At 46.4% G+C, this 13,171-nt stretch overlaps 1 protein-coding gene across 1 annotated transcript in view; it reads left to right on the plus strand.

Annotated features, from left to right (window-relative positions):
• The first annotated feature begins 6,269 nt into the window (after nt 1–6,269).
• Nucleotides 6,270–13,171, plus strand: part of LOC106569526 (protein unc-13 homolog A) — a 123,822-nt gene continuing 116,920 nt past the window's right edge. Inside the window, 1 exon segment of the mRNA XM_014140967.2 lies at nt 6,270–6,635. Within this exon segment, the coding sequence (XP_013996442.2) occupies nt 6,614–6,635 (22 nt within the window). The 5' untranslated portion in view covers nt 6,270–6,613.

Genomic DNA, 13,171 nt, shown 5'->3' on the forward strand with positions numbered 1-13,171 from the left:
CCTGTTTGTACCTGTTTGTTTCCCTGATTTTTCCCGCATAAAGGCGCTCGTCGATTCAGGCGCAGCTGGGAATTTTATCAACAGAGCGTTAGCCCTTAGTTTAGGGATCCCCATTATTCCTGTAGTTAGACCTTTCCCGGTTCACGCTCTGGATAGTCAACCATTAGGGTCCGGGCTAATCAGGGAAGCCACCATCTCCCTGGGCATGGTGATGCAGGGGGGATCACGAGGAGAGAATCAGTCTCTTCCTCATGGACTCTCCTGCATTTCCCGTGGTACTAGGCCTTCCCTGGTTGGCTCATCATAACCCCACTATTTCCTGACAACAGAGGGCTCTCACGGGGTGGTCGTGAGAGTGCTCGGGGAGGTGTGTAGGGGTTTCCGTTGGTGCTACCATGGTGGAAAGTCCAGACCAGGTCTCCACCGTGCGCATCCCCCCAGAATATGCCGATTTGGCTCTCGCCTTCTGTAAAAAGAAGGCGACTCAATTACCACCTCGTCGACGGGGGGATTGTGCGATAAATCTCCTGGCAGACGCTGCGCTTCCCAGGAGTCACGTGTATGTCCTGTCACAAGCGGAGATGGTGGCTATGGAGACATATGTCTCTGAATCCCTGCATCAGGGGTACATTCGGTCCTCCACTTCACCCACCTCCTCGAGTTTCTTTTTTGTGAAGAAGGATGGAGGTTACGCCCATGCATTGACTATAGAGGTCTCAATCAGATCACGGTGAGGTACAGTTACCCGCTACCTCTTATCGCCACGGCGATTGAGTCAGTGCATGGGGCGCGCTTCTTCATGAAACTGGATCTCAGGAGTGCTTATAACCTGGTGTGTATCCAGGAGGGAGACAAGTGGAAGACAGCGTTTAGTACCACCTCAGGGCATTATGAATACTTAGTCATGCCGTACGGGTTGATGAATGCTCCATCAGTTTTCCAATCCTTTGTCGACGAGACTTTCAGGGACCTGCACGGGCAGGGTGTAGTGGTGTATATCGATGACATTCTGATATACTCTGCTACACACGCCGAGCATGTGTCCTTGGTACGCAAGGTACTTGGATGACTGTTGGAGCATGACCTGTACGTCAAGGCTGAGAAATGACTGTTCTTTCAGCAGGTCATCTCCTTCCTAGGGTATCGCATTTCCACATCAGGGGTGGAGATGGAGAGTGACCGCATTGCAACCATGCGTAATTGGTCGACTCCCACCACGGTAAAGAGGTGCAGTGATTTTTAGGGTTTGCCAATTACTACCAGAGATTTATCCGGGGTTTTGGCCAGGTGGCTGCTCCCATTACCTCACTGCTGAAGGGGGGGTCCCCGTACGGTTGCAGTGGTCGGCTGAGGCGGACAGGGCTTTTGGGCAGCTAAGAGCTCTGTTTACTTCGGCTCCCGTGCTGGCCCATCCGGATCCCTCTTTGGCATTCATGGTGGAGGTGGACGCGTCCGAGGCTGGGATAGGAGCCGTGCTCTCACAGCGCTCGGGTACGCCACCAAAACTCCGCCCCTGTGCTTTCTTCTCGAAGAAGCTCAGCCCAGCGGAGCGTAACTGTGATGTGGGGGACCGGAAGTTGTTGGCTGTGGTTAAAGAGTTGAAGGTGTGGAGACATTGACTTGAGGGGGCTAAACACCCTTTCCTCATCTGGACTGACCACCGCAACCTGGAGTACATCCGGGCAGCGAGGAGACTGAATCCTCGTCAGGCAAGGTGGGCCATGTTCTTTACCCGTTTTGTGTTTACCCTGTCCTACAGACCAGGTTCCCAGAATACGAAGGCAGACGCACTGTCCCGGCTGTATGACACAGAGGAGCGGCCCATGGATCAGACTCCCATACTCCCGGCCTCTTGCCTGGTAGCGCAGGTCATGTGGGAGCTGGACGCGGACATTGAGCAGGCGTTGCGTACAGAGCCCACTCCCCTCCAGTGTTCTGTCGGGCGTATGTACGTTCGATCTTCTGTCCGTGACCAGTTGATCTATTGGGCCCACACGTCACCCTCCTCTGGTCATCCGGGGATCGGTCGGACGGTGCGCTGTCTGACTGGGAAGTACTGGTGGCCCACCTTGGCTAAGGACGTGAGGGTTTATGTTTCCTCCTGCTCGGTGTGTGCCCAGTGTAAGGCTCCGAGACACCTGCCCAGAGGTAAGCTACACCCCTTACCTGTTCCACAACGACCTTGGTCACACCTGTCTGTGGATTTTTTAACAGATCTACCTCATCACAGAGAAACACTATGATCCTGGTCGTTGTGGATCGTTTCTGTAAGTCCTGTCGTCTCCTCCCTCTGCCCGGTCTTCTTACGGCACTACAAACTGCGGAAGCCCTGTTTACTCACGTCTTCCGGCACTACGGGGTGCCTGAGGATATAGTGTCTAATCGGGGTCCCCAGTTCACGTCAAGAGTCTGGAAGGCGTTCATGGAACGTCTGGGGGTCTCGGGTTTTCACCCCGAGAGTAACGGGCAGGTAGAGAGAGTCAACCAGGATGTGGGCAGGTTTCTGCGGTCCTATTGCCAGGACCAGCCGGGGGAGTGGGCGGCGTTCGTGCCCTGGGCCAAGATGGCACAGAACTCGCTTCACCGCTCCTCCACTAACCTCTCCCCCTTTCAGTGCGTATTGGAGTACCAGCCGGTTCTGGCGCCGTGGCATCAGGGTCAGACCGAGGCTCCTGCGGTGGACGACTGGTTCAGGCACGCGGAGGAGACATGGGAGACCGCCCATGTTCACCTCCAGCGAGCCGCGCTTCGCCAAAAGACCAGCGCGGACCGTCACCGCAGTGAGACCCCGGTTTTTGCACCGGGGGACCGGGTCTGGCTCTCGACCCGAAACCTGCCCTTCCGCCTGTCCTGCCTGAAGCTGGGTCCACAGTTTGTGGGGCCATTCAAAGTCCTGAGGAGGGTGAACGAGGTGTGTTACAGATTACAGCTTACCTCTGATTACCGTATTAACCCCTCGTTCCATGTGTCTCTCCTCAGGCCGGTGGTGGCTGGTCCGCTCCAGGAATCTAAGGGGCAGGAGATCCCTCCGTCCCCTCTGGACATCGAGGGGGTCCCGGTGTACTCTGTTCGTTCCATCCTGGATTTGAGGCGTCGGGCAGGGGGCCTTCAGTACCTCGTGGAGTGGGAGGGGTACGGTCCGGAGGAGAGGTGCTGGGTTCCGGTTCCGGATGTTTTGGACCCCAAACTGCTGCGGGAGTTTCACCGTCGCCGGCCGGATCACCATGAGCCTCGCCCTCCGGGTCGTCCCCGAGGCTGGTGTCGGCGCGCCGCTAGAGCCGCACGTCAAGGGGGGGCACTGTCACGACTTCCACCGAAGTCGGCTCCTCTCCTTGTTCGGGCGGCGTTCGGCGTCACCGGCTTTCTAGCCATCGCCGCTCCATTTCTCATTTGTCCATTTGTTTTGCCTTGTTCCATACACACCTGGTTTTCATTCCATAATCACACTGCATGTATTTAGTTCTCTGTTGCCCTCCATGTCTTTGTGTGTAATTGTTTCGTGTTACGTGGTTATCGTTACGCGCCCAACTGGATTTTCATGTTTCCGTGTTTTTTGCACACGGTTTGTTTATTTTGTATTTCAGTGTCTTGTATTGAACATTTATCGCACCTTACACTTTTGCCTTGTGGGCTGGAGGTTTTGAAGAAGCTGCGTTCTTTTGTTATTTTCTCTACTGCCATAATAAAGTGTGCGCTTGTTCAATACTCCCTACTCAGCTGCACCTTACTTCTCCACCAGCAGCGCACATCCCTGATAATGTTAAATATCTTTTGTATATGTCAACAAATCGCTCAAATACACTTTTTATATATTGTCGATAGATGATGTGGCTATAGAAGATTGTCAAAGTAACTCTTAAGTTTGAAACAAAGGGAAGAATATTCCAGGACCATGTTCAGTTGCCAAACGTTGTGGAACGTTGCAGATAGATATTCCATGAATAGAGCTGACGTGATTCCTTATTATAGGAAGCCTATTTTAGTTCAGAATTAAAAAGTTGCTTAACAAGTCACATAATAAGTTGCATGGACTCACTCTGTGCACAATAATAGTGTTTAACAGGATTTGTTGAATGACTACCTTATCTCTATACCGCACACATACAATTATCTATAAGGTCACTCAGTCGAGCAGTGCATTTCAAACACAGATACAACCACAAAGAACAGGGAGGTTTTCCAATGCCTCACAAAGAAGGGCTCCTATTAGTAGATGGGTAGGAAAAAAAAGATGAAAGACATTGAAGAAACATTTGAGCATGGTGAAGTTTTTAATTACACTTTGGATGGTGTATCAATACACCCAGTCACTACAAAGATACAGTCGTCCTTCCTAACTCAGTTGCCGGATAGGAAGGAAACTGCTCAGGGATTTCACTATGAGACCAATGGTGACTTTAAAACAGTTACAGAGTTTAATGGCTGTGATAAGAGAAAACTGAGGATGAAGCAACATTGTAGTTACTCCACAATAGTAACCTAACTGACAGAGTGAAAAGAAGGAAGCCTGTACAGAATAAAAATATTCCAAAACATGCATCCTGTTTGCAGTAAGGCACTAAAGTTAAACTGCAAAAAAATGTGGCAGAGAAATGTACTTTATGTCCTGAATTCAAAACATTATGTTAGGGGCAAATCCAACCCAACACATTACTGAGTACCAGTCTATAGATTTTCAAGCATGGTGGTGGCTGCATCATGTTATGGGTATGCTTGTCATCAGCAAGGACTATGGAGTTTTTTAGGATAAAAAGATATGGAATAGAGCTAAGCACAGGCAAAATCCTAGAGGAAAACCTGGTTCAGTCTGCTTTCCAACAGACACTGGGAGATGAATTCACCTTTCAGCAGGACAATAACCTAAAACACAAGGCCAAATATACACTGTAGTTGCTTATCAAGTTGACATTGAATGTTACCTAGTGGCCTAGTTACAGTTTGGACTTAAATCTACTAATCTATGGCAAGAGTTTAAAATGTCGGTCTAGCAACAACTTGACAGAGCTTGAAGAATTTAAAAAATAATGTGCAAATATTGTACAATCAGGTGTGCAAAGCTCTTAGAGACTTACCAAGAAAGACTCACAGCTGTAATCACTGCCAAAAGGGGCTTCTAACATGTATTGACTCAGGGGTGAGAATATTTATGGAAATGAGATATTTCTGTATTTAATTTTCAATAAATTTGCCAACATTTCAAAAAATATGTTTTCACTTTGTAATTATGGGTTATTGTGTGTAGATGGATGAGAGAAAAAAAAATCTCCTTTATCCGTTTTGAATTCAGGCTGTAATAAAACAACATGTGGAACGAGTCAAGGGGTATGAATACTTTCTAAAGGCACTGTAAATAGCTCCCCCTTCTGGCACTGTATGTGCCATTGTGTGTTCGAGTTTACACTTTACCTGCATGGTGCCTATGCTTGTGTAACCGGTGTGAAATGGCTAGCTAGTTAGCGGGGAGCGCGCTAATAGCATTTCAATTGGTGACGTCACTCGCTCAGACCTTGAAGTAGTTGTTCCCCTTGCTCTGCAAGGGCCGCGGCCTTTGTGGAGCGATGGGTAACGATGCTTCGAGGGTAGCTGTTGTCTATATGTGCAGAGTGTCCCTGGTTTGAGCCCAGGTAGGGGCGAGGAGAGGGACGGAAGCAGTACTGTTACACTTGTAACTATCATGTAAAGACAGGTATTAGGGACACTTACTGTATTATAAGGTGGGACCAGATTAGAACGTAAGGAGAGCTATAGTAATTTAACAAAGCATAAAATCACATTTTTGGCTTTGTTTTGTTATTCTAATCGGTAACATAGACATGTTAAAATACCACATTACTTTTAATTAATATCCTTATGTAGTCAATAAGGATAAGTAGTCAATGATGAATCCAAACTCAGAGTTAGATATATATGACAATGAAATGTTCTTGCCCAGGGTGCCAGATGTGCTAAGTCTGGCCATGACTCATTGGCTAGAGTCAGTCCCAGATTTCAAGGGAAGGTTAAAAACCAGCAGTGCTGTAGACCTTGAGGTACGAATTTGAATCGCCCTGGACTACAGAAAGCAGTGGGCAGCACTAGAATAATAATCATGTTATTCTCGTCAGTGATTCAGTCCAGTACTGACAAGCACCCCCCTCCTCCCCCCTGCTCCCTTCTTTGAGTACCGGAAGGAGAGACTCCCTACTCGGTCCGTGATCATCAGAGATGTATCGTGGCCCCCAGCCTATGCCTCCCCGCTGCAGCTGGTTCGCGTCACATTAAACGTGACGTCACGCGGCGCGGAGCAGTCCTCGCGCTGGTGCTGAAACAAGATGGCTGTGCGCGCGAGAGGAGCGGAGGAGAGCTGAGGGATGCAGAGACAGCGAGAAAGACAGCAAAGTGAGGGGAGCCTTTCAACAGCAAAATAAATAGCCATATCCGTGAAGAACGCACGGATTCCCTTGTAATTATGTCTTCGAATCGATTTTATGTCCACTATGGCGATATTTAGCTTATGTTTAGACGTACGTCTGTAGCCTACACCGGGAGGTAACTGAGGAGTAGCCAAGCGAAGCAGTGAAGACCCAGCCGGCCGGTAGAGGACAGCCGGGGACGCTCAGCGCTGCTGTCAGAGATGTCCCTGCTCTGTGTCGGAGGTAAGAGGACATCAACATTATTATTACTAGTATTATTATTATTATTATTATTATTATTATACCATTACAGTGTTACATTTCATAGGAATGTATATTTCATTTGATGTGAATGTTCTATATTGTAGGATACCAGCATCTATCCATATTCAGTGATTCATTCATCTGTTTTTATTACCTCAGCTGTCACTCATAGTGCTGAATGACCAGTATCCCTATGACCATGGAAGCCTATTATGTTGGAGTAGCTCAAATAGGGATAATGAGATACATAGGAAGACGTAGCCTATAGCCAAATATGTCACCTTCTTTACGTGAAAGACGTTTTTCTGATGACAGAGAGCAGCGTGTTTTTTCCAAGGGTGTAAATCTGCTTTCTATGGTGGGACAAGATCATTTTGCTAAGTGTGCTTGAAATGCAGTAAAATTATAACAAAAGTCACAGTTCAGAATAAAGTAACCGAATAGTAGGCTAAAAGCTTATGTATTAAGCTATAAGTAAGTTATCAATTATTCTCATTGACAACAGACTAGGCTATGTCTTGTCGTGAACATTTAAAAATGTAATGATCAAAATATAAAAATGTAGACACGTGTTTCTGATTAATACTGCAGCTATCTATAGCACCGTTTTCCACAGACATTGTTGCAGCTGTGTGTTGCGTGCCATGCCAGTTCATGCGTGGGCGGTCTGGGTAGCAAGAAAAGGATAGCCCCTGCCGCACTGGTGCCGCGTTGAACGAGCCTCCCTCGGTTGTGAGGGAATCCTAGGGGGGTGTTCGCGTCAGGTCGTGCCGTCTGTATGCTAAAATGTGACATTTCCCTGTCATGCCGCGTCACCTCATCACGCCCGGTTCCGAGATAAGCAGCTATGCTGTCATTGTTTCCGCAAAACCTAAATAAGTATTAGTCAGATAATGCCTTGTAAACGAATTAGCCTAAGCGGCATGGCCCACTAAGTCACTGCTTATCCATGAAGTCGAGGTTTCATTCGACGTGTTATTCATTTATAAAACACACAATGCTCAGGATGTCATAGACAACGAGACTTGGTGGAGAGCGCTTTTCATGTTTCTATTACATCACACGCATGCCTTGCATGGTGTGGCTGTTGCTATTTCTGGAGCGTGAGAGACAGAAATGCTTGTTTGTTCATCAAACCAGCAGCAACGGTAATATTAATATGTGTACCTCGAAGTCCGCAGCACTGCTGGTTTTCATCCTTCCCATTCACTCAGGAGCTGATGATTCAGACATGAGACACTACCACATGACTGAGAAACTCTTTCCTATCAGTGACATGAACCATCAGTTAACAACCAGGAAGAGAAGAGAAACCAGCAGTGCTGTTCCCTGCTGCAGACCTTGAAGCAGTGAATTCCAATAGCACTGATGTAAGCTACAAGATTCTGTCAGAATAATACTAGCCTTTAATTCATCCTTGGGGGTCTGGTGGTGGCTGGGAATTTCACAGTGACAGTTCAAGTGGAACGGTTCATCCCACTGGGGTCCTCTCTAAAGTCCTCTGGCCGTCTTCGTAACTCCACAATAAATAAATCAAAGACAGTTGTCAAACATGGGCCTGTCCAGATAAGGTCGCTGTAGAATCTCTGTGGCTACATGCAGCTGCTCAATGTCTGAGTCTGTGTGTGAAAATGTGTTGTTGCACTGAGAGAGTGCAACCGACCGGGTGTCGAATTTGTGTCTTCGAATCTACCTGACCCCAAGACCATGGTAGCCTAATGAGTTAATGGAATCTACCTGACCCCAAGACCGTGGTAGTCTAATGAGCTAATGGAATCTACCTGACCCCAAGACCATGGTAGTCTAATGAGTTAATGGAATCTACCTGACCCCAAGACCGTGGTAGTCTAATGAGCTAATGGAATCTACCTGACCCCAAGACCGTGGTAGTCTAATGAGCTAATGGAATCTACCTGACCCCAAGACCGTGGTAGTCTAATGAGCTAATGGAATCTACCTGACCCCAAGACCGTAGTAGTCTAATGAGCTAATGGAATCTACCTGACCCCAAGACCGTAGTAGTCTAACGAGCTAATGGAATCTACCTGACCCCAAGACCGTAGTAGTCTAACGAGCTAATGGAATCTACCTGACCCCAAGACCGTAGTAGTCTAACGAGCTAATGGAATCTACCTGACCCCAAGACCGTAGTAGTCTAACGAGCTAATGGAATCTACCTGACCCCAAGACCGTAGTAGTCTAACGAGCTAATGGAATCTACCTGACCCCAAGACCGTAGTAGTCTAACGAGCTAATGGAATCTACCTGACCCCAAGACCGTAGTAGTCTAACGAGCTAATGGAATCTACCTGACCCCAAGACCGTAGTAGTCTAATGAGCTAATGGAATCTACCTGACCCCAAGACCGTAGTAGTCTAATGAGCTAATGGAATCTACCTGACCCCAAGACCGTAGTAGTCTAATGAGCTAATGGAATCTACCTGACCCCAAGACCGTAGTAGTCTAATGAGCTAATGGAATCTACCTGACCCCAAGACCGTAGTAGTCTAATGAGCTAATGGAATCTACCTGACCCCAAGACCGTGGTAGTCTAATGAGTTAATGGAATCTACCTGACCCCAAGACCGTAGTAGTCTAATGAGCTAATGGAATCTACCTGACCCCAAGACCATGGTAGTCTAATGAGTTAATGGAATCTACCTGACCCCAAGACCATGGTAGTCTAATGAGTTAATGGAATCTACCTGACCCCAAGACCGTAGTAGTCTAATGAGCTAATGGAATCTACCTGACCCCAAGACCGTGGTAGTCTAATGAGCTAATGGAATCTACCTGACCCCAAGACCGTAGTAGTCTAATGAGCTAATGGAATCTACCTGACCCCAAGACCGTAGTAGTCTAATGAGCTAATGGAATCTACCTGACCCCAAGACCGTAGTAGTCTAATGAGTTAATGGAATCTACCTGACCCCAAGACCGTAGTAGTCTAATGAGCTAATGGAATCTACCTGACCCCAAGACCGTAGTAGTCTAATGAGGTGATGTAAGTCGTCGTAAGGGCCTTTAGGTTTAACACGTGACTCATTACACACGCGACGTTCACCGGACAGACCACCTCAGCTGCAAGAGCAGTATGTAGACTGATATGCTGTACATACAGTACTAATGTTATGAATATGAAGTTGTGAGTAAACTTTAATGGGATTCTAAGATCTGTGAAGCTTTATCAGTCGTTTTGATCTAGTCAGTATTTAATCCTTCCGCTAAAATACTATGAATACTGGTTGTGTTGGACGCGTTATGCACACAGTTACCTAGCTGCTGAAGACTAAGTAAAAGCTGGTGATGGTACAGACCAGGGATGTCTAAAATTTTTTGGGGTTCAAGTTTGAGCAGATATAGGCCTGTACTAGTTCTGCCTTACAAAGACTTGTTTACTTGGTGGATGTTAGGAAAACTGATGGGTAACAGAACAAAACAGTTTGGGAAACCACCGCTATAAACCATTGGGTTTGTATAAACCTATCATTGGGACCTTTTTGTGGAAATTATCATTGATTAGTGCATTGTTTGTGTGCAGACTGTGTGTACGCGTGTATGTATCAATGTGTGCATGCACGTGTATTGTTTGTGGGTGGAGGTTCCTCCCTGAATCATTTCCATGGGCAGATATTTAGGATTCAGAGTTATTAAACATTAGCTCCCTGCCCTTCTACAATCACATTTCTTTCCCATTGATCTTCCTCATGTACTGATATTACCTGAGCTGTTTCTAGTCCTGCTGTGAGAACAATATCAACCACTGTTTTCATCTGCTGCCACAATCAGACATGTTTACATTGATTCTCCACTTTCACTCCACTGAACGGTTTAATTAGCAGTGCTGCCTGGAAGAGGGACAACGACGATGGAATTTGGATATGAATTTCAGGTTAAAAAAATTAACTGGATCTATTTCAGATAGTCAGCCTGTCTGGGAAGGAAATGGAGGTTCATTCATTCAAAGCCCACTGGGCTTAAACGTTGTTTCAACAATTTGTCAACGTATTTTGACGAGGATTCTACATAGAAAACACACTGAATTTGAAAAAGTAATCAACTGCTGTTGAAGGTGGAATTCACCCACAGGATGTCATCACTAACACATTTTCAACATAGACAAACCTTGTTTCAAAGCTACAAATGCAACATTTTATACATCAGATATTCAACATTTCCACTATCAGAAAATAAATGATAGTCTGGGGAGCATCTCCTACTGGAGAGTTATAGCTACAGATATTCATATGGTCTCCCATCCAGGGTTTTTACCAAGCCCTGCTTAGCTGATAGTAGTCGATGTCATATCAAATGTACTTTCATGAGAATTCCTAATGAGCAATCTTAAACATCTAGAGTCTAAGCCTTAAAAATATATAAAAAGAGGATCAGCTAAACATTGAATTTGGCATTACTGCTATTAGCCAATAGAAAAGCATTGGTTAACAGATTCACTACATGGAACAGTCAAAACAATTCCAAAAGAAGTTTGTTTTGAAGGGTCTGTCCTGTATCTGAAAGATAGATCCCCTTATTTTAGGCACTAAACTAGCTCCATATATACAGTACTTAAGATAAGTCTAGGCTTGTGGGCATCCTAAATGGAGAAGACCATCGTGAGAGTCACAGCTTTCCAAAGAGGTGTCATATTAGCAGGTAGCCCAGACCATTGGTTGGCAGAAGAGGCTGTACTGGTTACATAGTGTAGAAGGTTCAAGGGTGTGGGGTTTCCACGTCACCAAATTCAAACACCCACACGGAGCACAACTACAACCCAAATGGGGAGTTTATTCGGGAGTTTTTCACACTAGGGAAAAGGGGAGAATTCACCAACCATTTCACAGTCCATTCTCGTTGTCCGTTCTCCAGGAGTAATCCTAATACTCAGGTCCTCAGCCAAACCAGTTGTGTGGGGGTTGGTCAGACAGTCCAGGTCACAACACCGTTACTTCCCTTACTCATCACAACACAAACCTCCCTCTACATTCTCTACCCCGTTGTGCAGGCCGCTTCCTCTTTTATTCCCCATGCACCCTGGCTTAATGATCCACAGGCTTGTCTCGTTGGGGTAGGAAGTCCATATAATGCTCAGGGGTGGAGCCAGCGGGCTGCAAGATGTCTCCCTTCAATAACCACTCCCCTCACCTCTCCCTGCCGTGTGCCACAATAGTGACAGTTCAAGTGGAACGGTTCATCCCACTGGGGTCCTCTCTAAAGTCCTCTGGCCGTCTTCATAACTCCACAATAAATAAATCAAAGACAGTTGTCAAACATGGGCCTGTCCAGATAAGGTCGCTGTAGAATCTCTGTGGCTACATGCAGCTGTCTTCCCTGCTCAATGTCTGAGTCTGTGTGTGAAAATGTGTTGTTGCACTGAGAGAGTGCAACCGACCGGGTGTCAAATTTGTGTCTTCGAATCTACCTGACCCCAAGACCATGGTAGTCTAATGAGTTAATGGAATCTACCTGACCCCAAGACCATGGTAGTCTAATGAGTTAATGGAATCTACCTGACCCCAAGACCGTGGTAGTCTAATGAGCTAATGGAATCTACCTGACCCCAAGACTGTGGTAGTCTAATGAGTTAATGGAATCTACCTGACCCCAAGACCGTAGTAGTCTAATGAGTTAATGGAATCTACCTGACCCCAAGACCATGGTAGTCTAATGAGCTAATGGAATCTACCTGACCCCAAGACCATGGTAGTCTAATGAGCTAATGGAATCTACCTGACCCCAAGACCATGGTAGTCTAATGAGTTAATGGAATCTACCTGACCCCAAGACCGTGGTAGTCTAATGAGTTAATGGAATCTACCTGACCCCAAGACCATGGTAGTCTAATGAGTTAATGGAATCTACCTGACCCCAAGACCATGGTAGTCTAATGAGTTAATGGAATCTACCTGACCCCAAGACCATGGTAGTCTAATGAGTTAATGGAATCTACCTGACCCCAAGACCATGGTAGTCTAATGAGTTAATGGAATCTACCTGACCCCAAGACCATGGTAGTCTAATGAGCTAATGGAATCTACCTGACCCCAAGACCATGGTAGTCTAATGAGCTAATGGAATCTACCTGACCCCAAGACCATGGTAGTCTAATGAGTTAATGGAATCTACCTGACCCCAAGACCATGGTAGTCTAATGAGCTAATGGAATCTACCTGACCCCAAGACCATGGTAGTCTAATGAGCTAATGGAATCTACCTGACCCCAAGACCATGGTAGTCTAATGAGCTAATGGAATCTACCTGACCCCAAGACCATGGTAGTCTAATGAGTTAATGGAATCTACCTGACCCCAAGACCGTGGTAGTCTAATGAGCTAATGGAATCTACCTGACCCCAAGACCATGGTAGTCTAATGAGTTAATGGAATCTACCTGACCCCAAGACCGTGGTAGTCTAATGAGCTAATGGAATCTACCTGACCCCAAGACTGTGGTAGTCTAATGAGTTAATGGAATCTACCTGACCCCAAGACCGTGGTAGTCTAATGAGTTAATGG

Source organism: Salmo salar, chromosome ssa14, assembly GCF_905237065.1.
Source record: "Salmo salar chromosome ssa14, Ssal_v3.1, whole genome shotgun sequence".
NCBI classification, from domain to species: domain Eukaryota; kingdom Metazoa; phylum Chordata; class Actinopteri; order Salmoniformes; family Salmonidae; genus Salmo; species Salmo salar.